This window comes from Calonectris borealis, chromosome 3 (assembly GCF_964195595.1).
Source record: "Calonectris borealis chromosome 3, bCalBor7.hap1.2, whole genome shotgun sequence".
NCBI lineage: Eukaryota > Metazoa > Chordata > Aves > Procellariiformes > Procellariidae > Calonectris > Calonectris borealis.
The window spans coordinates 65,251,484-65,278,908 of NC_134314.1; the positions used below are offsets into that span (position 1 = coordinate 65,251,484).

A 27,425-nucleotide genomic window follows, 5' to 3' on the forward strand; every position below is an offset into this window, starting at 1 on the left:
TTGCGTATTATATACATATGTATTTCTCAGGCTACTCAACAAGAGTGACAACTTCACTCTCAAAGATAAAATTCTTGCTGCACTCTCCAGCATGGTGGAAGAAAAATTCAGGTTTATCACTAACACACTATGTAAATGTGATTCTTGTGAACTAATGTATAATCAGTATTTTGCACAACTGTTTGTACTTACACTATGACTGAATAACTACCCTTAAATACACTTCTTATGAAAAGCCAACACAGAAGTAGTAATGAGTTTATAAAAAATGCTGCTCCAAGATTTCAGGTGCGCAGAGCTGTAAGTTTACTTCAGAATAAAACACAGACATAGGGGAGAATCAAAACTTTTAGAGTTGTACTTGACCATATATTTGGACAAAGCAGAATTACACTGCATATAACAAACAGTAAAATTTCTTAAAAGTTGTTACAAATATTTTACTTTCTACCTGTACGATCATTAACATAGTTTACTATATCAAGATTTTTTTCTAAAGGCTTAAAACAAAAACAATCCCTCTAAACTACTTTCCAACAGTAAAATTTAAGTAAAATGCTTACATTCATTTGACAACAAAAAAACATATTAAAAATGTTGTGTGGATGGTGCAAGAGCTGCTCTTTCAGCTACAACCTTCTTCCAGGGTTATTCCTGTGGAAAGAAAGAAAACAGTTTTGTTGTAAACTGTTAATAACCAAACTCTGAAACCTTTAAAAGTGATCCCCTGCCACAGCCAACACAATTACTTCAGATACTGCAAAATAAATTGTCTAATCTGCAATTCGCTAAACTGTTTACCTTTTCCTCTTTGCGTCTGTCCTTTTCTTCATTATTCTCAATCGCTTCTTCTTCATCTTCCACAATCCCATCCCCTTGATATTTGTCATGTGTCCACTTCGGACTGCTACCTGACTTTTTGAAGTTAAAACGCCCTCTGCCACGCTGGAAAGTACCACGACCTCTTCCTCTTTTGGCCCAATAATCCACACCATCGTCTCTGTCATCATGCTACAATAATATGAGACAAAGAATAAGCTTAAAACATCTCTTAAATGTACCCCTTAAATGTTAGTACTCTGTATCAAATTTATACTATACATAGGAAAAAACCAATTAAGAGAACTTTTTAACAGTTCAGATCATAATCTATAGAATACATTATGAAATATATCCTTACAATTCATGATGCTATAACTAAAACCAAAACAATAAAATTGTTTTAAGAGCCCTTGTTAGCTGTCGGTCTACTAAAATGTTTGAGTAACAAATACGTTATTTGTCACTTATCTTCAGTCAGAAGAAAGAATTACTCAATAGTTTTGAGGAAAAAAAATCTGTGATTTTAAAGGAAGAAGATCTAAGAATGTGCTAGGATTTTTTTATTATTATTATTATTTTTACTTTAATACAGAGATAGAGATCTTTACTTATTAAGGAAAGGTAATTGAAGGCAGTTTTCAGAAACCCTGCTTCATCTCTGCAAATGAAGTTTAAACTGTTTAAATCTGACATCAACAAACAACAGCTGAGTTTCTCTGGTTAATAAGCTTAAAGTTTGCTATCTTGCTACCAAATACAGCTTTACACAGTTTGGTAAATCTTCTGACAATCATTCCATGCACTGCATGAACACTACAGACAATTATTTAATATAAAAAAGGTTTATATTTAGAAGAGTGAGGTACACTTGCTTCAACATCTGCTTTTTTTACTTGTGATTTGGAAAGAAATCTCAACTATTAAACACAAACCACACCTATATAAAGCAGTTTATTAACAATTATATATTGTAAGAACAGTTAAAGGGTGGCTTTTCTTTTAAAAATTAAAATGTGTTTAGAGATAAGAAAAAAGTTTAATAGCTACAATTATTTGTTTTAGCTATGGTAGAATTTCTTAATGAATAGATTATCACATCTCTTGCTATGTTTAGAGGTCAGAAAAGTTTACATATGTGTGGGGAGGCGGAGGAGAACTCCTTGTACAAACATCCCAATTGCGACTGCATTATTTCTTGGACTACCTGTTAATGTATTTGTGACAAACTCTAATGCGATAGAAGGTCTAATCTTCACTACTTAACATTTTTCAATGGTGAAACAATATCCTTAGAAGTTTTTGCATTGTTAAGGAAATCAACTGGAACAGAGGCTACATATTCAGTATACCACATTACTTACTGGGTGGTTACATCAACAGTCCTCCTTTCATAATCCAGATGGGAAAAAGGCATCAAAACTAAGGCGATTTTCTTATGACTATCACCCTACTGAACTAAGATCAGAAGGACTGCTAATAACTAATAACAGAGTCAGCCTACATACATCCACAAACACTGTCAGCTTTTCCTGATCTTCCACTTTTGCAGACTTCCAGGCAAACCTAAGACAAAGCTCAAATGCCAGACAGACATAAATCCAGGAAAAGATGGCAAAAGTCTTTTGGGTTTAAAATTTGTTATTAGTAATTTTAGCCTGAGTCTGCCTTTTTCCCCATTCACTGATGAAAGTTTTGGAGATGAATTCCGTGTCAGGCCTCAGCGATTGCCAGCGTGCTGCTGAAAGACCAGGCACTACAGCAACAACCCCGATAGTCTCACAGTTACGTGACTGAAGTCCCTGTCTCTACATGCATGCTACTTCTACGCTTGTAGAAAATTTGAAAAAACAAAAGCATGCATAAGATATTGAGTTCTCCACACCCACCAAGAAGTACTTCTTGCTTTTTGGGGTATATTCAGGATCCCATTCCTCTTCCTTCGGTCTCTTCTGAAAAGTAGTATTTGAGTTGCTGGGACCAGTATTTGTTCCAGCAAAGACTCCTCTGGCTCTTCCTCTGCCCCTAATTCGAAACTGATTAACCAAAATGTCATTTAATCCATTTACATAAAACCACAAAGAAGAGTTCAAGTTCTCTATTACTGAAAATGCTCTTTCTGTACTTAATTACAGTATCTGCAAGTGTAAAACCATTTCAAAATTAACATATTACCTTAAGTAATATATTCAAGCACTCACTTTGAAATAATGATTCTATTAAACTTAATTGAAACACATTTGAGTTCTTGGCATAAATACACCCACAACCACCAAAAAGAAATTTCCTTTGGCTGCGGGTAAACCAGTGTGTTGCAACAAAAGGTCAGAAGAAGCTTCTGAAGCTGTTCACAGACAAGAACAAACAGAAAAACTCGATTGAAAGAGGGAGAAAACTGTCAGGGGGAAAAGAAAGGTCATTTATGGATTCAGTCATATTGGTTATGAGAAAATGATTCCAGAATACGTACAAACAATGCAGTTTTCAAGTAAGTATATCCACTTTGTGTTACTCAAAACGCTTTCAACTGAGATTCAGAAATGTACTTTAGGCCAAATTAAATTTCAAATTAGTAAATTCTTTACTTAGAAAAATCATCAATATGTACTGTACAGAGTAGCAATGCTTGAAGTGAAACAAGTGTCTTAAATATTCTTTCAAATATTTAAAGAAATATTAAATATTTTAAAATGTTAGGCTAAAAAGTCTCATAGCAATAAAGAAAATACTTAACTCAGAATACACTTAGTAGTAATATATACAGTTCCCTCAGTATGTAAGTTTTTAGCTTGTAGAAAACATTAAACAAGAGTTTATATCCTCATTCGAAGGAAGAAGAAAGGTTAAGCTGGGAAGACAGGCTGTTAAAACCTGCAGTTACTACAGAACATGATTTCCATAAACAGCCTAGTTAAAAACACAGAACTGGGTCTACAGAGTAACCGTACAAAAACATGACAGGAAATTATTTTCATTTGTTAAAAATAAGTATGTTCCATAAACATAGACCCAAAAAAAGATATAATTAACTAACTTGAAAGAGGAATATTATGTATACTTAGTTCCACAAAGCTCCAAAACTTCTAATGCAAAGTTTACGCTGGACAGTTTTAAAACTACTTTGAAATCAAACAGACTGAAAAACAATCCATAAAGGTTCACAAGACCTATCCAATACACTGTAGGCAAATGGGGACGGGGAGGGAAAAAAAAAAGAATTTCTTGGAGAATCACTTGGAAAGTGACAGACTACACCTGCAGAAAACTGTGCAAGAGAGGAAATACATGCTTTATTTCCAATAGCTTTGAAACCTTTACAAAATTAGGGCACAATAAGCAGTATCACAGTGGGGGGGGAAAAGGATGCAGAGACAAAACGATGACAGGATTTAAAAAAAAAAAAAAAAAAAAAATCAGCATTTCCTGGTATTAGGTCCCACGAACAAATTCCCTTTAAGAAAAATACCTAGAGCTTTCCTCAACTGTACTAACACTCCACCACCCTGCCTGGCCAGGTCATGTTTCAGGCAAAGAAATACGGGAGGCGAAATCCACTACGGTGTTATCTTTATGGGCTTACTTATTGCAAAGACCATCACAAAAAGGACAGAGTACATTTTCTATAGAAAGAAAAAACTCCTTTTGATCAGAACTGTTACACACGCAATTCTTTAGGAGCTGGATACTAATGACAGTGTCATTAAAAGATTCTACTTATCCTTATTTCTGTGTTCCTACTTCAAAACTATTCATGATGTTTATGTACAAGAAGCCTAAAATTAAACATTATAGTCTATCAGCAAGTGTTAGTGAAAAATCATTGCTGATTTAACATGAAATTGACAGCTTAGCTTACATTAAAGTCTCCCCTATCCAGCAAGCTATGCTCTCCCAGTGTATCAAGGCTTCCTGATTTGGGGAGGATTCACAACCAAAACATTTTATTTACTCCAAAAGCAAAGCAGTATTTACTGGAATGCAGCTACTATTAGCCTGAACTACAAAGACACTCCTACACTAGCCAGTCTGTATGTTTCAATACTATCCAAGCTGTTACTACCCTAAAGAGAAGATTTGAGTCAACAGGTTGGCCTATTTAGATTCTCCTGTTCAGACACAGTTTGTTCAATAAGCCTGTGCGTGACCATGTATGTCATTAGGGAACATGAACCAGTTATTATTGCACAGTCAGAACTGGCAGTCATCAGTAGTTAAATTAGTAGAAGTCTATTCAATTTCCAATTCACATCTACTTAAATTTCATGTAAAGTAGTATCTCTTTCACGATATGTACAATCTGGTTTTATAAAGCAGTCAGACTTCCACCAATTATAAGTTTTCTTCAACTGATTCTCTTTGAGAGGACAAGGGGTTTTAAGCGCTACTTTTGTTTAACTCAGTGCTGCTAGCTTATACAGCTAGAAATTGTGCTGATATTGTCACATTTGATGCCTATACCATCTAAGGGTTTATACATTTATGCCACATAGCTGTTCCTTAGTGTAATTATATAAAAAAGTAACAAGAAAGGAGGAAATGATATATTTTTAGTGTTAGAAGTGTTGAACTTTGCATTTTCTTCTAAGTAGCTGTAGTTTTTTAGATGAAAGATTCAAACCTTAACTCAAGTGTTGCACATCCCATGTGCATTTCAGACACCCTCGTGTGTAGTTCAAAACTTCTTTTACACTACTACAAACAATTCAATTTATACCAAACAATGCCTTTTAGCATTATTTAGTCTTAATTACAGGCTACATGAATTACTGTGAAAGTATGAAATTACTTCTCCCCATTATGTAAATCTATTTGACATTTTTTCCACCCTAACATGGAACTTGTCTTTTTTTGTGTTTTGTTTTGGGGTTTGGTTGGGGGGGGGGAGGGGTGTTGGGGGGTTTTTTGTTTGTTTGGGGTTTTTTTTAAAGTGTTCCTTATCTTTTCAAGGCCTCCTTTATTGATTCCTAGTCTTTCCTAATGCGTCTACATTTCCCAATTAAATATCAGTAATTACGTTAACATGCAATTTTTAACTTTAAAATTTTTCTGAAGACTATAGTGATCAATATACCACTTTCCAAATCACAATGCTAAAACACATTCCAGAGATAAATTAATGAGCTTTCATGCTCACTGTGGCTAAAAAGTCCAGGCCAAATAAACACTGAAAAATAACAAGTATACCATCTACTCTCCTCAATACAGCTGTTGATGTGTAATTTTTAATTTCTCTATTTAACAAGTTGCAGGCATCACACACAGTTGGGCAAAACCAAACTGAAAATGACAGGGAAAACCAGAAGCTGCAGGGACTTAAGAGGTAACAGATCACAAGATTTAATCTTTACAGAAAGATAAATTTTCAGATCCTGTTAGGAAACAACATAATTATAAAAGAGCAAGGAACAAATAAGAAATCATTTTTCCCACCCTTACACTAGGGTCTCTAATGGCATGCTAATGCATATTTACACACCAATTAACTAGTATTGGGCAGTGCCGGGAAAAAAACAACTTTTTGGGTTTGGTACATGACATGAAAGAATTCAAGAATCACTGCTATGAAAGAAGTCTAGCCTAACATTAATCACTGCAACACCTCCTCATTTTTTTTGTTGTCCTGTTACTATTGGTGAAGTGTTCATAATTTGGGGGAAGAATAAGAGAGCAACTTACAAAGGTGCCTCTTGGCCTGTTGACTCCTGCAAATCCAGAATATTCTTTCTGTTCATGGTGGGTTTTGAACTCTTCATCTCTTTCTTTCTTGCAATCCTTTTCTTCTCGAGAACTGGATGAGGAAGAAGATGGGGAGGAAGATGGGGAGGACCGAGCACGGTCTTGATCTCTTTTTTGTTTACTGAAAAATAAAAAGATACACTGTGTGCTATTTTAAAAGTACTAGGAGGTCTGTAACATGCTATACTAAAAGGGGTCTCTTTATATTTTATGAAAAACTATCCCCCTTCTGGTTATAAAGTCACATATATGTTACGTATTTCAGACGTTAAGGTGAAGTATAGTTCCACTTTCCAGCCTCCTCTTACACATTTAAATGCACTAAATACAAATTATTGCTAGTGAGTTGGAAAGCAGCAGTCTGCAAACTGCAAATACAATTTTTCTAGTTTTTGATGCCATGAAGAGACTGTTACTTTTAAGATCTGCCTTTTTTCTGAGGCAGGAAAACAGAAATTGAAGGGAAGAAAACCCTCGAGGCACAGTTTTACAGTAACTTTACATAATTCAGTTTGCACACTGTTGAGAAGATAAGGTGTGGGCTTCCCTACGTAGATGGCTGTATGGAATTAGCCAGTGGAAGATAACGTGGATACCAAAGTCAGAAAGTAAATGGGAAACAGGAAGCGTAAGTAAAAAAATCATTGTATATCCAGTACAAAGGGAAAAAAAATTCCTACAGCAAGACTTTTAGTAACCCCATAGTGGTACTAATTTGACCCAATTTACAAGATTTAAATATTCTATTCAAAGAAGGTCATACCTGAAGTAACTCTTACCACTGCTACACAGTATCCACTGAGATATGCTAACTTTTTTTCTTAAAAACAGCCCACTAGCTTTAGACAAAAATAAAAATTCCCCTTCTCACCCATGTTAAAAACCTAAGTATCAGTAAGATTCTCATACTCTGGGTGTTATGAGTTGAAAAAGTGCGGAATCAAGCATAACGAACCAAAGTTCTTACACAAACTGTTTATAGAAATGTACTGCATTGAAGTCCAACCTCCTGATGTAGCCTGGATAATAGGACAGATTAATTTGTCATTTTTTTTTTCAGTGTTAGCTTGCTATTCCAAAGTTTTTGTCCTCATCCACCATAAGCCGTGTAAAAGACAGATAATACATATTTGCTGTAAAACAAATAATTTTAATTGTTTAAATTTAAGTGTTCCATTATACATTGAAAATTGAAAGCAATTAAGCTTACAATTACAAAAGGCTAATTAGAAGCTAAAAACCTATATAGGGACTTGAAATATTTACCTGTCATCTTTGTAAGATTTGTAATCCTTGTAATCTTTTGGAGTTTTCTCCTGCTTTCTTGACCCACTGGATTCCCTGGAACCCTTTGAGTCTCCTCGCTCTTTACTTCGCTCTTTTCTACGTCGGTCAATGTCATGTCGAAGATCAGCAGAATCACACCTTAATTTTTTATCTCCCTGTAAACAAATATATATTTTGGAACAAAATTTTGAAATAAAACATCCAGAAGAGAATCTGAATGAAAAGGCAAGTTGTGCATCAATTTTCAAAAAAGCGAGATAGAATTTACCTATTTTTCAACAAACTCTTCAGCACACAAATTGACTTTAAGTGAACGCCCTTTACATGCAATAGCTAGATCTAAAAAAAGAAGAGCTAAGAATTTCAGTTTCAAACAAGCATTCCCATCAAGCCAATGGGGTATCTACTTTCTGATTCAGAAAGACCATAATACATGGTTTGGGAGAATGTGTAAGTATTCATTTCTGCTAGTGAACTGTTTTTAACAGAGCACAAGCACCTTTACAATTCAACCATACTATTCACTGACCACCTTAGTACCTTTTTGTTCCCCCTTCTATTCTTTGTCCTTGGGCAGCTTACTGCCACAAAACTGGTCAAGAAATGTCCAAGAAGAAAGGAAGGGTGGGAGAAGACTTGACCTTATATACCATGTTATCAATATAGCAAAATCATGCTACATAAACTGGCTTCTTGGTAACATGTTTTACTCAAAGGAAAAAAAAATTGTTCTAAATGCAAGTACTCCAGATACAATAAATACAAATTATTTTTGTATTTTTATACACAAACACAAACTTGAAGTTCAGATTTAAAGGGAAACACAATAAATTAAGTTTAGAAATACAGATAGGACATTTACTTAGAACCTACTTTTTGACTTTCTTCTTTAAAGACTCTCTCTTCACCTGCTAAACGGGTATGCTTCCTCAGGGTACTTGGAGAGATGTCAATCCTCCTAAATGTAAAATAAAAGCAGTGTCTTGCCATATGTGTATGTGACTGTTAATGGCCTCAGACATTTCTTTTCAACAGAAAACTGAGAAACAAGGCATTTTTGCAGTAGAACAAACTTTTTTCATATAAAGCCCCACCATCAGAATACAGAAGCAGACTAAAAATTAAGAACCTTGGTTCTGTTCTGTGTGAAGTATGCTATAAACACAAATACAGAAAATAAGTCGTTTGATTTTTCACATTTTAAGTACAGCTTTGAAGATACAAAAAATGTTTAATGAATTATTTCAAAAGATCAGTACATGTAGCCAGTTGAAAATCCATCCCCCCCAAGAAATCATCAACACTGATAGTTTGCTGTAGAGTCAAAAATACTTAACAGTTAAGAAAACTTACAAAGTTGGATACTGAATATGGATATAATACATCCTCACATGCAACACAAATATAGTACACTGCATCATAAAACTATAGCACATGATCAGAAACTACATCTGCATGCCTACCTTCTTACCTTTCAGGCTCTCAGATTTTTCAAAAAACTGCTGTAAATTAACACACACAAAAACTAAAGTAGTATGAGATGGAACATTTCACACTGAAGAATAAAGATGCATGTACAGGGCTTCTTTTCATCTTCAAGACTTATGCCCCTCAATATTTGAGCACTGCATGTGAGAAAAGTAAACATATCCCAAATGAGATACAGAGGTAGAGAAGACATCTGCTACAAAACCACAGATGAAGCCAGACTTGGCTCAGATGAGTTCTCTTTTACAGAAGGGGGTATTGGTGGGGTTTTTTTGATATTTTGTATTGACACAGAAATTGACAAATTACTCCATACAGATTAGAAAAAACATTTTGGGTTCTCAAAAGAAATATTAGCAGACATTATTTAAAACACAAAGCATCTACATATGCAGTTAATATATACCTATGTATTTCTGGGCTCTTTTGCCGGGTGCAGTGTTCTTCAGTAGCTTTTTGATATGCAGTGAACCTCTCATTTAGGGTCATTCCAGCTGACTTGAAGTATTGCTCTGTTGGTTACAATAGAAAAACACTGTTTCATTAGTTTAATTCAACTGACAGGTATTTTACTCCTGACAGAAAGGCAAGTAGCAGGCAAAAACAGCATTTTCAATAAATCTATCAGACAAGCAAATGTGGTGTCTTCCCTATTTTTACACATTCTGTAACCCAAACAAAGTAACAGTGCACAGCATCACTGCAAGTCTACTTATAACTATGCCATGATTGTGTTACATCTAATTCAAGCATCATTTAATGATTGGACTTGCTCATTTTCAATGACATTTTCCTCTAATGAAAGAGAAAGGAGCAATTTCTTAATAGTTATTTTCTACTTTGCCCATAAGAGAAAATGAAGTTACTTTTAGTCATGAATACTTGCAATAAGTACACTTTACTAGTCATCTCATCTTTAACTTAAAATAAAAGTTAATTCAGTGAAAACACTTAAGTATTGTATGCTTCAATAACTACACGAATGACCTAACAAGTCATTTCTCAAAGGAATAAAATTTCTTGCTTTGAAGTTGTGATGATAAACAATCCAATGCAATTAACACACCTATATGTAAATAAATTAATTTAAGCATCTGGCATCTTGGCAAACTTGACAACTTCTCTGACAAATTTTCTCTTTCCTTCAGAGACAGTTAAATTAGCAACAGCAAAACTCAGTTTTTAAACCAGCTCAACAAATGTGTTTAAATGTAATATAGAAATACATAAAGTCATGAGCTATGAAATGTTACATATGAAGCAAGCTATCTGCTTAACAGGTCAACATACATCTGTATCAACTTACCGCCCGGCATCCAGCATTTGTCTCATAACCAACCATTAAAACTTGAAACGGCCACTACAAGGGTAGTGCCTCAATCATAATTCCATCAAACACAGGAATTTGAGCTAGCAACTCTGTTTTTATGCCATTTTTGCCAGGAAGACAGAAGGTTCAACTTTGCCTGTTTGGCATCTGTATCTTTCAACAGCTATTTTACTTTTGTAACATGGATTTTGCCATTTCAAAACACATTCCAGGACCTAGTTACAATGAAAAAGAAAACATCACTGGGCATTTTCAGCTCTACATTAATAAAGAGCTGTTCAGACTGGTCGCATCACACCAATAATGAACATAACTTCAATTTGTCAAAAGAGTTACTAAAATCTGATCACAGACCACAGTAAATTTGAAACTTAAAGAGAGGTTCTGCTTTCAAAAACAACCATAACTGTACATATTCTAAAAACTTGACCAGATAGGCTGTTAAGCTGTTACATTTACCAGGTACTTGTTTAATACACAAAAGTTTAAAGAAAAACAGTCTATTCTGTGATCAACATGTGAGAGTTTCAGGAATATTGTTTCACCTACAGCCTACTTATGTACCATATAAGCAAAAACTTACAGAAGCTCTTACTGGATTGAGCCTTAAATCTCTTCACATATCAATAAAATAGATTACTTTCACAACAAAGACCATTATACTCTAAACAGGTGTCCCAATAAGAATTTTTTTTAATCTAACACATTATCATAATCTAGTATTGTTGACTATTACTTTCTTCTTTATAAGTAATTCAAAATGCAGAAAATCATTTGGCCTTAGTAATCTGAATTTTGCCAACAAAATAAGGCTTTTAAGGGAACCTTAGCACATACTTCTAGCATGCAAATCTTTGCAATTTTAGAAGCTAACGCATCTTTAAAAAACAATGCTTACAGACAAATATGCTGCTATTGGTCACCTAATTAAGCATTTCCACATTCTCCCTTTGCACGATGATATGGCAAAATTATTTTCACCAGCAAATTCTTCCATGTTATCTCAGTACATTAAACACAAGAACAAGACAACAACCCAGTGAAATAAAGTAAATGCTACAGAAAATAAGCATTTCAAGAACTCTCCAGATATCCTCACTGGATTTTAAGGAATTATCTATTTTTTCCATCAGAAAACTTTGACAGGATATGTGACCTGAATTAAATACATCTACTTCAACGGTTTAGGTTTAGTTTTTGGTGGTTTTGGGGGGTTTTTTTTGGGTTGTTGGTTGGTTGAGGTTTTTGGGGTGTTTATAGTAAGCAACAGCCACTACTGTAAAATCAGAAAATAATTAGTGTATAATTCATTTAATAGAGGTTTATTTAGCCACTGCCAAGTTCCTGCAAGTGAAACTCCTGGCTCCAGCACTGCAATACTGTCAGATAGGAATAAAATGAAATATCACAGTGTATTTTAGTATCATTTAGAGCACAATTTTTCTTAAATCTTATTATTTTGAGACAAAAAAAAACCTTCTAGTAAGAATCTGGAAATGAGTTCTGGGGTGCTCCAAAAGGAATGCCATTGTATTTACAGTGTAAAAGACACCTGTCAACCCACACTGCACCGCTTGATATGAAACTGTATGTTAGAGCCATTAAAATAAAACTAAATAAGAAAAGATTGACCAATGTAGTATGTCTCGACTACACTGAAAAAATTAAACTTCATATGCTACTTAGGCTCAAAAATTAATCCAGAAACATAGTGTAACTGTTATTATGCTCTACATTGCTTGGGATTTTTTTTGATACTAGCTTCTGTGGCTATTCTTTTTCTAATTATTTTTATGTGTACCTCAAAAGGAAGAAAGTCTGTTTAAATCAACATTAAAAGAGAGCTGAAATCTTCCTGTACTAGAGATAGCAAACAGGCTTAAATGAAGTTGTCAGACGTGTATTCGGTACGATAAACTGAATACATACCTTTGACATGATGAACCAAGGACACAATGTGCTGAATAAATGATTCTGACGTGCTTTTGCTGGCCTGTGGCAACTTAATGTGGTCAAAGATGGATCGGAACTCTTGCTCCTTCTTGACGGAATGGACAAGTGTGCTAGCAAGCAGCCTGTCTTTAGTCAAGGAAGCAGGTCTAAAATGCATGAAGAACAAAAAAAGACACACAAAAAGAAACCACTAGTTTAAATAAAGATGAATGACACTGCAGGCAGGTGGAGAACCACACTGTAAATAGGAATAATTTACCTATTGGAATCATCAAGAGGTACCGGTGCCATTTTGAGTTTAACTTCAGGACGATGGGAGTCACTGGCTATCATTTTGATCCTAAGTGGGCTCTCCTCTCTGAAGGTGGATTTTTCTCTCGCATCCAGATTCTTGTGTAGAGGGGGACTGTAATCAAAGAGTTCTTTGAGCTTTTCAGACTTTACCTGCTCAGGTGACTGAGTTTCTTTCTTCATCATTAGTCTCTCAGAACTCTTGTCTTCTTCCTTGTGCTTATCTTTTGTTGCACTAGGCCTTTCCACTACATAGCCAGTCTCTTTAAGCTTATAACTTTTCTCATCTCTAAATCCATCGCTCTCTCTATTGCCCTTGATTGATATTTTAGATTTGTATTTGGTTCCTTCCTCCTCAGCATTCCGGTGAGATGCAGTAGGAAAATTTTTACCCTGATCTGCCAGGACAGACTTCCTGAACTGTCTGTAATCCTCTGTCTCCTCTGTGTCCTCCCCTTCAGAGTCATTAAACTTTTCTTTCCCAGTCTCTTTATCAACGAAAAAATCTAAAGTTTCCTGTTCCTCCCATTCCCTTTCTCCCTCTGTCCTCCCTTTTTCTGATCCTCTCTCCTTCTGGGCCTCCTTCTCCCTGGTATTACCCCTATCAAGCAGGTATACTCTAGACTCTTCATCTGTGTACCTGTGGATAGCAAAGAAGAGACTGGTAACTCTGGATTGCATTCATTCCAGTTCACTTGCATTCCTCTTTTGTGTCAATCCCACACCAAGAAGAAGAAAACACATTCCTCTAAGCAATTCAACTTTAGCATGCAACACTTCGCACACCATTAATGCTGTACCCACTGTCATTTATGTACTACTGGAGGCATCTGAAGAATATAATGCCTTTCGGTAGAACACCTAGAAATTCTCTGCTTGAGTTTATAAAAAAAGCTAGTAGTTTGTTTGTTCTTTCTTTATTGGTACCCAGTTTCACATTCTCTTGCACTAGTCATTCTTTCCATCAAATTCACATAAAATTTCATAATTCAGACAGCAATTCATTTTTGTACTTCTTTTAGTGAAAAAGTTACGGGAGTACCATAAAAAAAAAAGTGAATTATTTTCAAGATCCTGCACATTTCTAAGAGAATTCCAAAATCTGACACAGGCTTAATGCGTTCACCATATTGTGTGGAAGCAGGGAACCTTCAGAAGGCAGCTCTCCTAAACACAGATACACACTTACCAATTAATTATTTCAGCCACTGCCTTATCTATGCACTATTTTCACATAGGTCCTAATACGTTCACCAACTCCAATACATCTAACCCAGGGGAAGTAGTATTTTTGATCTTCTAAGCAGTGTATTTTTACATAACAAATCACTGAATGGACAAATTCATTTAAAAGCCTACAATCAAACCTATATAGCATAGTCACAGCTTTGCTCTATGCTTCATTTTATAAGAAATCCACTGAAGTACAAGTCACATTAGAAAGGAACACTCTAATGTCAGTAAGATTTTTACAACTTTTAAGAATTACTACTATATCAAACATTTTAAGAGCAAATTTAAGAATTTTACATTAACTGGAAAATATACATTCAACTTCAAATATGTTGTCTTTCACATTACAATTATGTTCCAAGAATACCAAGACCTACCCTCTTTCATAAGTAATGAAAGTCAAGGCATCAAAGTTGTCATATTGCACCACACAATTAGCAATGGATGCTGTTTATGTTAACAAAGAAATCATTGTACAACATCTGCATTTTTAGACTTCCAAAAGATTTGCATTTCAAACTACATGAAGCATTAAAATTTTAAAATACTTGAACAGAATTCACTATCAAACAAGCAAGTCTGATGTACTATTCCAATTAAGATTTTTCTTAACAGTAAATGGAGTATAAGAAAATACACTGTAAAGGAAACGCACAAACCAATTCTTCCTCAGGGATACATGTCCCTATCTCCACTAGCCAATGGCCAAGAACATGAAGCAGGAGGAAAAGGCATATGTTTCAAGCTCAATTCCAACCAGACTATAATTAGTAATATTTCCTCCATAGCATTCCATATTGTGTTTTTCAAGGCACAGTGATGATCTTGTCAAAACGCTGTAACAGACAGCATTTTAAGAGGCAATATTAGGCTTATAATTTAATTCTTACCTTTTCATAAACTTTCCACCTTTTGCAGTTTCCTGTTCGCCACCCTCAGGATAAAACGACCGCACTCGAGCCTCCTCACGGGGAGCACTCTGTGATGGGATTGTCTTTGCAGGGCTTCTCCTCGAAGGGATGTGATGCAATGGGCTATTCTGAGAAGGACTATAACGGCTAGAACCATTTCCAAGAGAACCAGAGCCAGACCTCTCAGGACTATGCTGAATGGAATGGGAATGCTGAGGTGTGTCCTTTGCTGAGTGGGCTGTGCTAAGCAAAGGGGCATCAGAGCAAGATGAACTCTGACTAGGTGGGGTGGCAATAGAGGGACTATGGGGTGACCTTGGACTGTTATCATACGCTGAAAGGCCAGGCCAAATGTCGCCAGAAGCTGCTGATGATTTATTAAAATCGTCAAGAGACTCTGATGGGTCATGTTCAAATGCATCTTTCTGTTCATCTTGTGACTTATTTTTCAAAGGGCTATCTTGCAAAGGAGCCCCTTCAGTTTTCTTTGCCTGCTTTTCCAGAGACGCACGTCTTTTGGAAGAGACAGGTGATTTGCTGTATGGGGATGAAGAGCGAGATGAAGAGGACCTCGGGGACCTGGAAGATCTGTAAGATCGACGAGATCTGCTCCGGGACCTCTGGGAAGACACAGACCTTCGTTTTGGACTTCTGGAACGTGAACGGCCACGCCTAGGGCTTCGGGAGTGTCTTCGGTTCCAGACAGGCCTATAACCTCCACGATGGTATCTACCACCTCCTCCTTGATAATACCCTCTACCTCTTCCTCTGTAACCATAGGGACGTCTCATTCCTCTATTATTTCTGTAATCTCTGCGATAATCTCTAGAATAAACACGATCCCTGCTGCGAGATCGTGAATATGTCCTTGACCGAGACCTAGAACTAAAATTAAAAAGCAAACGTTAACATTTGACAATTGGAGAATTGAAAAAAAAAAATAAGTACCTTGACACTAAATGCTAGATTTTTCAAATGCAGTCAGAATGGTAAAGGAAACGGACTAATAGTCTTAAAGTAACTTCTACAATCTATCTTTATTTATTATTTGTCTCAAAGGATTTTAATAAACATGTCTATACTCCTAAGGACTGTGAAACTTGGACTTCAGCATCACATGATTAAGACATTACCAGCCTCAGTGGCCTGCCCTGCCATTTTATTAGAGATTATCACCACCCTGGAGCATGGCATTCAGTTCCTCAGCCACCATGGTTCACAGCCTGGAACATGAAGTTACATGACTCCCAGTTTAACATGCCAGCATGTGGACAGCAGCTGATGAGGCAGTAAACATTCAATTCAGCCACTTCTTTTATGGGAGATGGCAATATTAGTCCACTAGTAAGAAAGATGAGGAAAAGGCTGGAGGCAACTGGGAAGACAAGATACAGCAAAGCTTATCTGCTGAAGCCTTAAGTTACTCCAGATCTGAAAAGCTGCATGAGAAATACAGAACAAATCACAGGGAAAGAGACTGGACAAAGAAAACATCATGTAAAGGGGGAAGGGAGAAGCAAACAAGCCACAAATCACAAAGAACCATTAGCATTCTGAAATTATCCTGAGATACAGGAAAAGACAAGAACAGCCAAGTATTAAACAATCAAAGTAACAGAAGTTACATTCAAAGCAGAATTTACCTACTGCCTAAAATGAACTAAGATCCCAGGCTCACTTCTGCCACAGCATCATGCAAGTAAAAAATAGTTTCCAGGCAAAAACTAATATACTAAGCCAACTTTTCATGTAGTAAGACATCAATTTACCTGTATCTCTTTTTTCTAGAATGTGATCTGGATCTTGACCTAGAGCTGGACTGAGATCTGGACTTTGATCTTGAAGAATGTGATCTGGAGTTAGATCGACCCATTTTTCCCAGTAGATATACTCCTTCCCAAAAGGAAAAGCAGTGAGGGGAGAGGAAAAAAAAAACAAAAAAAGGAAAGCAACTATTAGAGTTCATGTAAATCATGTAAATATAAATGAACAAAATTTTTATATGCTAAAATGAGAATATTAGAAAGAGGTATAGCATTTCCTAAACAAAAGAACTTTGAAGAGGATATGAGTACATTTATTAGTAAATTAAAAGCTCAACCGCATTTTAAAGAATTTAATGTAGCTACAGCGCACGCAATTTGCCTGAAGAGATAAAGTATAACAGTAAAATGTTTTCCAGGTTTAATTGCAAACTGATCCTGTAGAAGGAGAGAGGAAGCAACAGAAAAAAACATTTCTGCAAATTAAGGCAAGAAATAATATGAGTCTGAACAATTACACATTTTAACATACTTTAAACAAAATTCTTGCTATTTGTGTGGTTTATAGTTTCCTTGCATTTTCAATGCACCGACCCTTCTCTGGAAGGACTTTATAGTCCCCTACAATGTACCTTTCAAATAAGCAAAGAAAAAGCCCTGAAGTATTCTGTCCAGCAGTTGTTGGCTTGAGCCAGGGGTATTATTTCTCTTAACAACCTGTACTAAAGGCTAATCACGCTGATCCGATTTTCCACTGGTCAATATGCCCACCCTGCCTCTTCTTAGGTTAACCTTGCCTTTTAAACTACATGTAAAATGCATGGCCAACTTAAAGATTTTAACAACTAGTTAAATATTATGGCTTGTAACAGAATTCAGTATTTTTCAGCTCACATTGAGCTATGAAAACTACAACTGATTATAAAGCAATGAGTCCTAAAAGAAAATAAACTCATAATAAACTATCATTTCTTCTTATGTACAGTCATAATAAATATTTAGAATTAATTAGTGCTAACTATAAAAAAAATTATACACCTTTTACTTTTCTTTTCAGATCAGTAGCTTAAAATCCCCGATTTTATTAATAAAAACTTTAACCCACTACCATTTTATTTTGAAATTGCCCAGTTTAAAAAAAAAAAAGGGTCACATTAAACAACCTGAATATAAACCGTGGATAAGTAACTACACATTTTCAGGCCTTTGTATGCTCAATATCTGTAATCATCACTGTTTAATAATAATTAAAACAAAAATGGAAAAAACAAACATTTAGCTTTTGTATTGCAAACAAGCATGAAAGCCCAAAATTATTGTATTGAAAATACAAGCTCAACAAAACAAGCACTTTCTGTCATAAGGTACTTCATATAATCTTTCCTGTTACCTGGGTGATATTTCGATTATGTAAAGACAAATAAACAGCATTAGACCTTAATTTAAAGTTAACAAAATTTCAGAGATTTTAGACCTGTATAAGGGAACCCAAAAAAAAAAAAGCAGACCAACCCTTCCCCTATCAAAAGGTCCCTCCTGCCCCACATGACTTTCCCCACCACAGTAACTCAAGAGTTTGCATGGCTCCAAAGAGATGTAACCTCATCTGAAACTAACCCAGCAAAAAATTAATTTTAACCTAAACTAGCTTTCCATTTAACTAAGAAAAAATTATTTACCTTGGAGAAGAATATGTTGAATGCTGTCTTTTATTGGCTCCTTCCATTAAAAAGCAAATTTACATAGCCTATACTCAGAAGATCGTTTCTAATTCACTGTGTTCAATTAAACTCACAGAAAATGGCTTACAATCTCTTATGCTCATCTACTCACAGGCAACATAAATTTAGAGTTTTTAAACTGTTGTAAGACATGAAGCATACCAATTTTCCAAGAGTGATAGAAAAAACAACTCTGTTTTTTTGCTATTACAAGTAATTTTCACACCAAACAATAAGTTTATAATACAACCCAACCTCAGCTTTGAAGGAAATTTGTTTGATTTTCCCCGTATTCAACAATAACATTTATACGTTTGCATTCTATATATGACAAGTACATATATACTGCACAACAACTGACCTTTACAAGAGATACGCTAATTTCAGAAAGTTTTATATATTGTAGTTTCTTATTGCAAGCATAAATTTTAGGAAAACAAAATCAATTCTCATTTTAAATGGTTGGGTTCAATCAGAACATTTAAAAATAGAATTAAGTTAATCTTACCTCAAACCGTTAGTTGGTGCCAATGAAGCAATTATTTCAAAACTCTCTATTTGTGCTTTCAGCAATACTGATCCCTATAGAACAGAAAAAGGGACTGTCAAAAACATGAACTTTTACTAAAGGGCAGGTAATACCTTTTGCTTAAATGGGTTCAAGCATTCATCTGTTTATCATGAAAAGACAACACACAAAAATGGCAAATTTACTCTTGGACTCAGTGAAGCTGCATGTTAAGACTGTAGCAGCTAGCCACTGCCAAGGGGCAAATCCTATTTCCCCTTCCATACATGATCACTCCTCCTTCAGTCTTGCTTACAGGGCTGTATAACACACTATCCTCACCTTCACAACAGCCCTGACACCCTTTGGGTCCTTCAGTGAGCAAGCTCTTGATACCCAGAAATCACTTTCATATGGCTAGGTCATTGAACTGGCTTAATGAAGGGCCTAATAAGTGCCAGAGCTGGATTATGGGGGAAAGAACAGCACGCGACCAGGAGGAAGGGGCAAAAAGGACAGTGGCAAACTGTTGGACCAGTTTGAACTCTAACATACAGCTTTGCACTTAACCAGAGCTATCTTTTTTAGGGGAAAAAAAAAAAAAAAATAATTGGGATAAGGACTTAGGACAACAGTGAAAGCTTTATCTTTAGGTTTCTCTGCAACATTTATAAAAGCATTACTCTGTTATACCTTCCTGTTTAAAATGCATACATATATGAGTTTACCTAAATAACCAACACCTCCTCCTTCAAAACTGAGCTCTTTTACAGGTATACAGAAACAAAGCATAATTGTAATAATGAAGCCAGTCTCAAAAGTACGAACTTTTCACTGGCCTCAGCTTTTAACTTCCTCAAAGCTTTAAGACTATGTGTACATTTGTAGTCTGACTCAACATTAAGCAAACTTTCCAATTCTACTCAAGCAGCTCGGAATTTTGTCCCAATTCAATACAGACAGGATGCATCGCCCAGAAATTCTGCATCTCAACAATTTATTCATTAAAGCCAAAGCCGTAAGACATCACTGCTCCTAAATGACACTTTCACACTTGTTCACAATGTTGTCAATGTTTTCTTCATCTAAAAGAAGAAATGTAGCACTTGTGTTCATAACCACTGCTTTCAAAAGTCCACTTACCATTCACTAGTAGTGACCAAGATATTTCCAATTTCTACAAAATATATGCTTTAATAAGATTAAGTTTTTACTTCTCATCATCAGCAAGCATGAGTCTCTGAAGGAGCACAGTAGTGTATCGGACCATTTCAGATCTTGTCTAGACAAAAGGCGAGATGATATTAGCTAGCAAAGGTTAATTAAGACATTCAGTAGTCTAGTACAGAAAAAATAATACAAACTTCAGCTAAATGGTTGAAGTTCAGTGAGATTTTAAATCAATATTTAAATCATCTCTACTTCTGAGTTTTAGAAACAATCTGTTGGTGTTAGCTGAAATTCAAAATCCTAGTTTAGACAAGTCTTTAGATCCTGAGGACACAGAACAGGATAGTTACTTCACCTTTAAAACCTCTAGGCAGAAGACAGGTTCTTAAATTACTATAGCTCAAAGTCTGGCAGTTGGTTCTGCACAGTTTTAGGAATCTTTTCTAGCAACTGGCAAAGGTGAGAAGTAGCCACACTTTTTCGGTTTTTAAAACAGCCATTGGATATACCATGTCCAACCCTGGCAGCTAAAATATATTTGCCACCCTTCTCCCTAATTTTTTTTCTTTTAAAAAAGAAGAGCATGGATATAACATTTTAAAAGAAGAGTTTTGAATAGAAAACCTTAAATGTTGAATAAAAAAACCTCAATGATTTGCAGCTTTTGTTTCCATTTAACTGTAATAGATAAAAGCTTGACACACAAAACCCCCTTTTCCAAACAACTCTCATACTTACAAACAGAAGTGAAAAGACTACATAGCTGGTTTTTGAAGAAAGGTTGGTCTGTGTAAATATTCTCACAATATGCAAGAATCTAAAATTTGATTAACCTCTATTAAAGCTGATTTAGAGAAGAATAGTGGTAGATACAGAAATATGTAGGAAAACAGCTCCTTTATAGCAGTAAGCTTCTACATGCTTCACTCTTCCGCAGATAAAATACACATTCCTCTGAAAGCATCACAACTACAAAATATTGTTTCATAGTATCAAGTAAAATCACCCACAGCCTCTTCCTGCAGACTCTCGTGCTCATTGGCAGTCCATAGTGGCTACACCATATCAAGTAAGGGCACGGGTGGTAAAGGGCAACGAAAAATTGGTGCTAAGCATGATATGTTGCTACAGAACAACATCAATCGCTACGTCAAAAGACTAGTTGCCCTTCTCGCTTCAGTGCATGAAGCTTCTCTCTGGACTAACCTCAGAAGAGACCCAGAGTCTGCCAAAGGTGTGTATTAAGAATGTGACACAAGATGTCATCATTAACACCGAGCATTTTTTAAGAGGACCACGACTGCTAGGAACATGGCCTATGCCTGAAACACCAGGGTTGTAATCCACATGCTTTTTGGAACCCAAGCTTCTTTTTCCCTTGCTTTCTGCCCTAAATATGGGAAAAGAGGTGCTTGGCTCTCAACCATTTCACTCCTGTGTCAGAAAATCTAGGTATTACAAAGGAAGCTGCTGTAGCTCCATAGTAGTTTAAACCAGAATAAGTCGGCACCACTAGTTTAAAGAAACAGTCCCATCTTTTCTATCCTTTGTTTCCTCACATTCCTGATGATCTTCTCCCTTACGCCTGCACAAGTATTTCTGCAGCCACATAGTGAATTAGATCAGGAAATGTATGGACCACCTGGATTAGTTTCAACACAAATGATTTTTCCGATATGGTTCATGACACAGCCCCACAAACATTTGCGCCAACACAGGGAAGTTGCAATAGCAGCCAGACAGGACTGCTACTTTTGGCAGCACTGCAGTCTTAAAGCTTCCCTGAAACTAGCTTGGCAAAGCCATCAGCCACAACAAACTTGGAAGTTAAGCTTTTTAACAGTACTTGCAAGCAGCTTTAAAGAAAAAAAATAAAATAAAACACCACCAAAAAAACCCCCACAAACAAAAAAATCCCACCCCCAAACAACCAAATCTTAACACAGAAACCTAGACATTTTTAAAAAAATGGATAGTCCACTACCTGTCAGATACTGAGTCACATTCATGACCAAAAAGGGAGTCAAGAAAAGTTTCTTAATGACGTAACAGCAGGATCTTTGGCTGTCCTAAATCAGTCTCAGCCAGCAAGTGGGACCATTAAGCAAAAACAACATACACAACAGCATCAGGCTTATCCCACTGCAAGCACCATAATAACGAGGAAGTAAATGTCACTGTTAGCATTTGCTATGTTTAAAAGAAAAATGAAGGACATAGAAAATTGTTTCCAATTCCCTTTAAACATTACTTTTAAGAGAGTCTTTACTACACCACTGATGTTAAAGTTTTCTCAGAGTACACAGACTGCAGATGCAACATATTTTAGCCATTTTAAAAGTCTACACCATGTGGAAGTTTTTGAAGACATTTCAGTACACTTATCCCCACTTACACTAGCAAAACACTGCTTCCTCTTAGCTTCATTATTTTAGCTATTCTTCATTTAGTTATTTAGTAGTCTACATTTCTCTTGCTTAAGCATTACTTGAAAGCTGTCACGAAGATTTAATTCAAAATCTTGTTAAAGTAATTCACAAGCTGTTGCCAAAATGAATTTTCATTCAGAGATTCAGGTTTCAAAAAAAATGAGGATTATACAACCAGGACAAAACAAAAGGGGATAGGACAGTCTTCAAGAAATCCCACAGAATTTGTAATATTCTCTCATAATACATATGCTGAATTAAAGAAAGTCAGTCTTATTGAGACAGTAGTGTAAGGCATCTATTCAGTGCTTGTACATCTGCCATGCTTTCTTATCCATTCCTCACCTCCCCCCTATTTTTTTTAATGCCAACAAACTTAACAGCAGCACATCACAAATAAGAATAGAACGCACTTCATTAGTGACTGTAAACCCGTATCACTCAGATGACCAATTAGAATCCTACAAATACTAAAATACCATAGCAAATTTGCCCAAACTATCTTGGAATGTACAAATAAGAGCTGGGAAGCATATTTCCCCCCTATTTTATATGCTTGCTATATAATATTATCTTCATAATATCCACACAGTTACAAAGACAAAACAGACCCGTGTAAGAATCACAGCATGAAAAGTCAATTGGAACAGTAAAACATACAAAGGCCTTTTCTCCCCAATTCGTTCATTTCTTAATTTGCAAATATTTTATACTGTTTTCTATAGTCAAAAACCAGCATCCTAGTAACAGTAAAATCAGCTCTGCAAAAACGTCATATGATTGGTAGCTGTTCTTTTATGTAATACTATTGGCAAACAAAAGCATGTTTCTCCTCTAACTAAAAACACAGAAATCAAAGCGACTATTTCTCAGAATTTTGTCAATACCCAAAAAGGAATCTGCATGCTTTTGGATACATGTTGTTTCGGATAGCCATCCTTGTTATTTTTTTGTGTTTTAAAGCCTGTGTTTTCATATGCCCTTACACAGTGGTTTCCACAATCTCTTTGCAAGAAACTCTGAGCATGCTGCCGCAGAAAAGGCTATATTCCCTTCTTCATTTGTTCCTAGATTGATATTCTTATAGGTGCTGGGTGAGCTGGAGCACTGAACTGAAGAAAACTACTCTGGACAAAAAGACAAAGCTGACTTTTCAGCCACATCACGTCCCAGATCCCTTTTACCACAAAGCTGCATGGAGGCCAGTGCCAGCACGATGAACAGGACAGCAATGCACTTTTTCAGAACACCTTCGGGAGAAACTCTCACACAGATAAACTGAATACAGTTGTAACCCAAAGGCTTACTTTCTTCAGGAGTTTCCTTCACCTATCTCCACTACTTGTAAACAAACCCCAAACATTCTCTGGCATTCCTCAAACTCCTACACCACAATCTCTCCTTAACAACCAGCCCGAATCTAATCCATCCAAATACCTGCACCCTAGCTCCAAACAACAGCTCCCTGCTGACCCTTTCTAAATTCATACAACCACTCCAAGTTTTCTGCATCCCCAAAGGCAACAGGCCCTTCGCCATGGTACATGCTCCCCCCTGTTTCCCCCTTCCCCCGAGAAAGATTCTCTCAGCCACAGTCTTCACCTGAGGAATTCCTCCTTACAGCCAGGCCCACTAAAGCCTTGCTCAAGCCATTGAGCCAGTGCTCAGAAGAGAGGCAGTCACGCCCCAAGTACTGATATATGTAATACATTAAACCTCTTCCTGCCGTTCAGCACAGCCTGTCACTCAACATCAGAAGGGATGAGTGGGAGGAAGCAATTCCTACCCTCCCCGCCACAAGAAGCTGCACGCTTGGAGTGCACCTCAGAGCCAGAGCCTCTACCCCTTCTTATTTTCCCCACTTTTGTCTAAAGTAATGAGATTATCAGAGAGGAGAAAGAGGAGGAAGGAAACAGCTAGACAGCATTTTCCTAGAACCCCACGCTCTTTAATCAATCCTTCCCACACTGAGAACAACTGTTCTAAGAGATGTTTTTATATATTTATAATAAAGCAGTGACTAGTTGCAGTGTCAAGAACTCCTTTGTTTTGCATGCCCCCGGGTCTTTCTGTAGTAAAATTTAACTGCTACTGTTAAGGTAAAACTTTGACCTCAGAGATAAACAAGTGACAAGTTGTACTGACTTCGTACACGATCACCATGACACACAAAACAAGAATCTGATTTTCATAAGAACATTAAAGGCGAAAAGTAGGGGGTTTACAAAGCAAACGAGAAGGACACGATCCTGCAAATATACTACGGTACTATCAACACCGGGAATACAATAGCCGCTTTCAGAAAGGCGCATAAAACCCACCCCAGCCCCTCACCGGCTTTTGCGGGCATTTCTAAACAGGGCAGTTAACACGCAGGGAGACAAGCAGGAGCAGAGTATTTAAGGCACAAGCACTTGAACCGCAGTCGTGCCCGAAGGCAAGTTCCTCCAACGAGCGTAAAGGCTGATCCAACACCGGGAAGCATCCTTTCACCCCAGCACCGTTTCCCTCCTTAGAGTCACACCCGCGAGGATAACGGGGAGATTTTATATTCTTGTAACCAGTGCTGCATGGCGATTCCCTCGGGCCTATCTCCCACAAGGAGGGCGGAAAGGCTGCAAACTCAGGTCGGCTGGGGTGGAGGCCCAATGGGGCAGGCCGCCCATTCCGCGCCCCCATCCCCATCCCCACCCCCACCCCGCGGCGGGCTTCCAGAACCCGCGAACCAGCTCAAGGCAGCTCCACAGCCGCCTCCCGCCGCCCCTTCCCTCTCTACCTTCGCTCCCCGAGGCGCCGTCCAGGCCCAGGGAGGAGCGACGCCGGCTCGGCCCGACTCCCACAGGAAGCGGCGGCAGCGGCCCGCGTCAGGGCGGCGACGGCGGCCGCCCGGCCCCGCCAGCAGCCGCGGCTGCCCGGCCCCTCCTCGGGGGAGCGGTTGGGCCCGTCGCCGCGGGGGCTGGCGCGGCTAGCGCGGGGAGGGAGGACGCAGAGTATAATGGCTGCGGAGCGCCGAGGTCACGCGGCGGGGAAGGGCGGGACGGCGCGGCGCGCGGGCCGGGGGGGAGGGGAGGCGGGAGGTGCGGCCGCGCGCGGGGGGCGCGAGCGGCGCGGGGGGAAGGTGGGGCTGCTCCCTCCACCGCGGGGCCGGCTCGGCCGCGGCTTACGCACACCAGCGTCCCGCAAAACGTCCCCGTAGCCCCTTCACCTCCGCCCCTTCCTCACCTGGCGGGCGGAACTCCCGGCGGCCCCGCTCCCTTATCGCGGCTTGGCGGCCATTTCTCGTCTCGCCGGAGGAAGAGACGCGGGGCCCAAAAGGAAAAAGAAAAAACCACCATAGAGAGCGGGGGGCGGCCGCCGCCGCGGATACGTCACTTCCGCCCTGGGCGGGGAAACCCTAGCACCCCTCACAGCCCGCGCGCCATCTTGGTTTTGGGTAGCCGTCCGCAAGGAAGATGGCGGCCCACGGCGCTGGTGGCCGACCGCAGGTCGCCCCTGGGCCTGTGTCCCGGGGGGGCAGCGTGGCCCTGCCCTACGTGTGTCCCCCCCCACACACACTCTCCCACAGCCGGGCGCTCCGTGCCCCGCCGGCTGCAGCTCTTTGTCTCCTCTCGCCCCGCCGCGACTAAAAGCTGTCGCCTTTTATCCTCTCCTTCCCCGAAGAGTGACCTGAGAGGTCGGCCGCTCCCCCGGCCGAGCCGCTGCCTGGTTACCTGTCGGGCGGGGTGTGCATCCATCCACAAGCGTTGCTTGGAAGCGCTTGTCTGTAAAGCGGAGCCCAGCCAGCGGATCACCATCAAGCAGCATTTGCATCCGATGCTCCTCTGCACCAGGAAGGAGATCGCGTAGCCGCGGTACTTTACTGCAGCAGCTTTTGCAGCAGATGTGTGCGTATCGCTTGGTTGCGATACAGCAGCGCAACGTTTGGGAAAAGCGCGCCCGGGGAAGTTGCCCGAAGGGTTTCTGAACCACCAAAAAAGTCAAACAAAGGGCTGTGGGTGAACAGTATTGACTGATGCACAAAGATGCGTGTCGGCTGAGGAGGTCCTAAAATTTGAGCTACTCACATCTTAACACAGCTGATTTATTTTTTAAAAGGCTATTGCAGATTATTTCTGAGGCAAGAAAAAAAAACTATTAAAAAAAAAAGAGCAGGAAAAGATGCATATGCACAATACTAGCAGAGTTTTTAAATTCAGGGGACAATAGTTGGGAGGCAGCCAAAACCAACTGACAGAGGAAAAAGGCATGGAAGGTGGGAAGCAGACATAATCCCCAAATGGTGGTTTGCTGTTTCCTGCATAGAGAAAGTAATGCACTGCTTAGATCTATCTAACCTGTGGTGGTGTTTTAATAATACAGTGTATAATTTTTTCTGGCTACTAAGTTCTTTAAACATGGCCTTCTATGAAGACAGCAACCAATGAGTGGCTGGTGCTGAATCATAAACGCAGTGAAAGTTTTTAGGTGTGGTTAACTGATGAGCAGCCTGGCCTAGAGAGACATACAATTCCTTCTCTCCTTCTTTTAAGCTTTTTCCTTTAAGCAGGGGTAACTAACCTGTAGCTCAAGTGCAGTTCATGTGCTACAGCTTTTGCTGTAACCAACAAGAAGACACAATAAATGTGGAGGCTGCTTGATAATGCACTTGTGGGAGGAAGCCAGCTTGCTCGGGCCAGTAAGGTTTCCAGAATTGTTGGGATTTGGCTGCACACACACCCACACCCACAATGGTTCTGAAGACCTGTGGGATGCTTATGTCGTTTCCCTTCAGTAATGGAGAAATCTC

General features: G+C 38.3%; 1 protein-coding gene across 17 annotated transcripts; it reads right to left on the bottom strand.

Moving 5' to 3' along the window:
* Positions 1–26,631, bottom strand: BCLAF1 (BCL2 associated transcription factor 1). Of its 17 annotated transcripts, none has more exons than XM_075145894.1 (14): positions 25,862–25,993; positions 20,184–20,322; positions 19,041–19,114; positions 16,818–16,941; positions 15,028–15,933; positions 12,873–13,544; positions 12,590–12,759; positions 9,737–9,842; positions 8,716–8,800; positions 7,822–7,997; positions 6,496–6,676; positions 2,709–2,855; positions 802–1,011; positions 1–654 (listed from the first exon to the last, which is right to left on the bottom strand). In XM_075145894.1, exons 4-14 carry the CDS (start codon positions 16,919–16,921, stop codon positions 649–651), a joined length of 2,763 nt encoding a protein of 920 aa, XP_075001995.1. In that variant the 5' UTR covers positions 16,922–16,941; positions 19,041–19,114; positions 20,184–20,322; positions 25,862–25,993; the 3' UTR covers positions 1–648. The 17 variants fall into 17 exon arrangements, 14 of the variants coding, with proteins under 14 accessions (XP_075001995.1, XP_075001997.1, XP_075002004.1 ...); XM_075145896.1 differs by having other exon boundaries at positions 20,184–20,348; XM_075145903.1 differs by having other exon boundaries at positions 12,873–13,019; positions 25,862–25,990.
* Between the last annotated feature and the right edge of the window lie 794 nt (positions 26,632–27,425).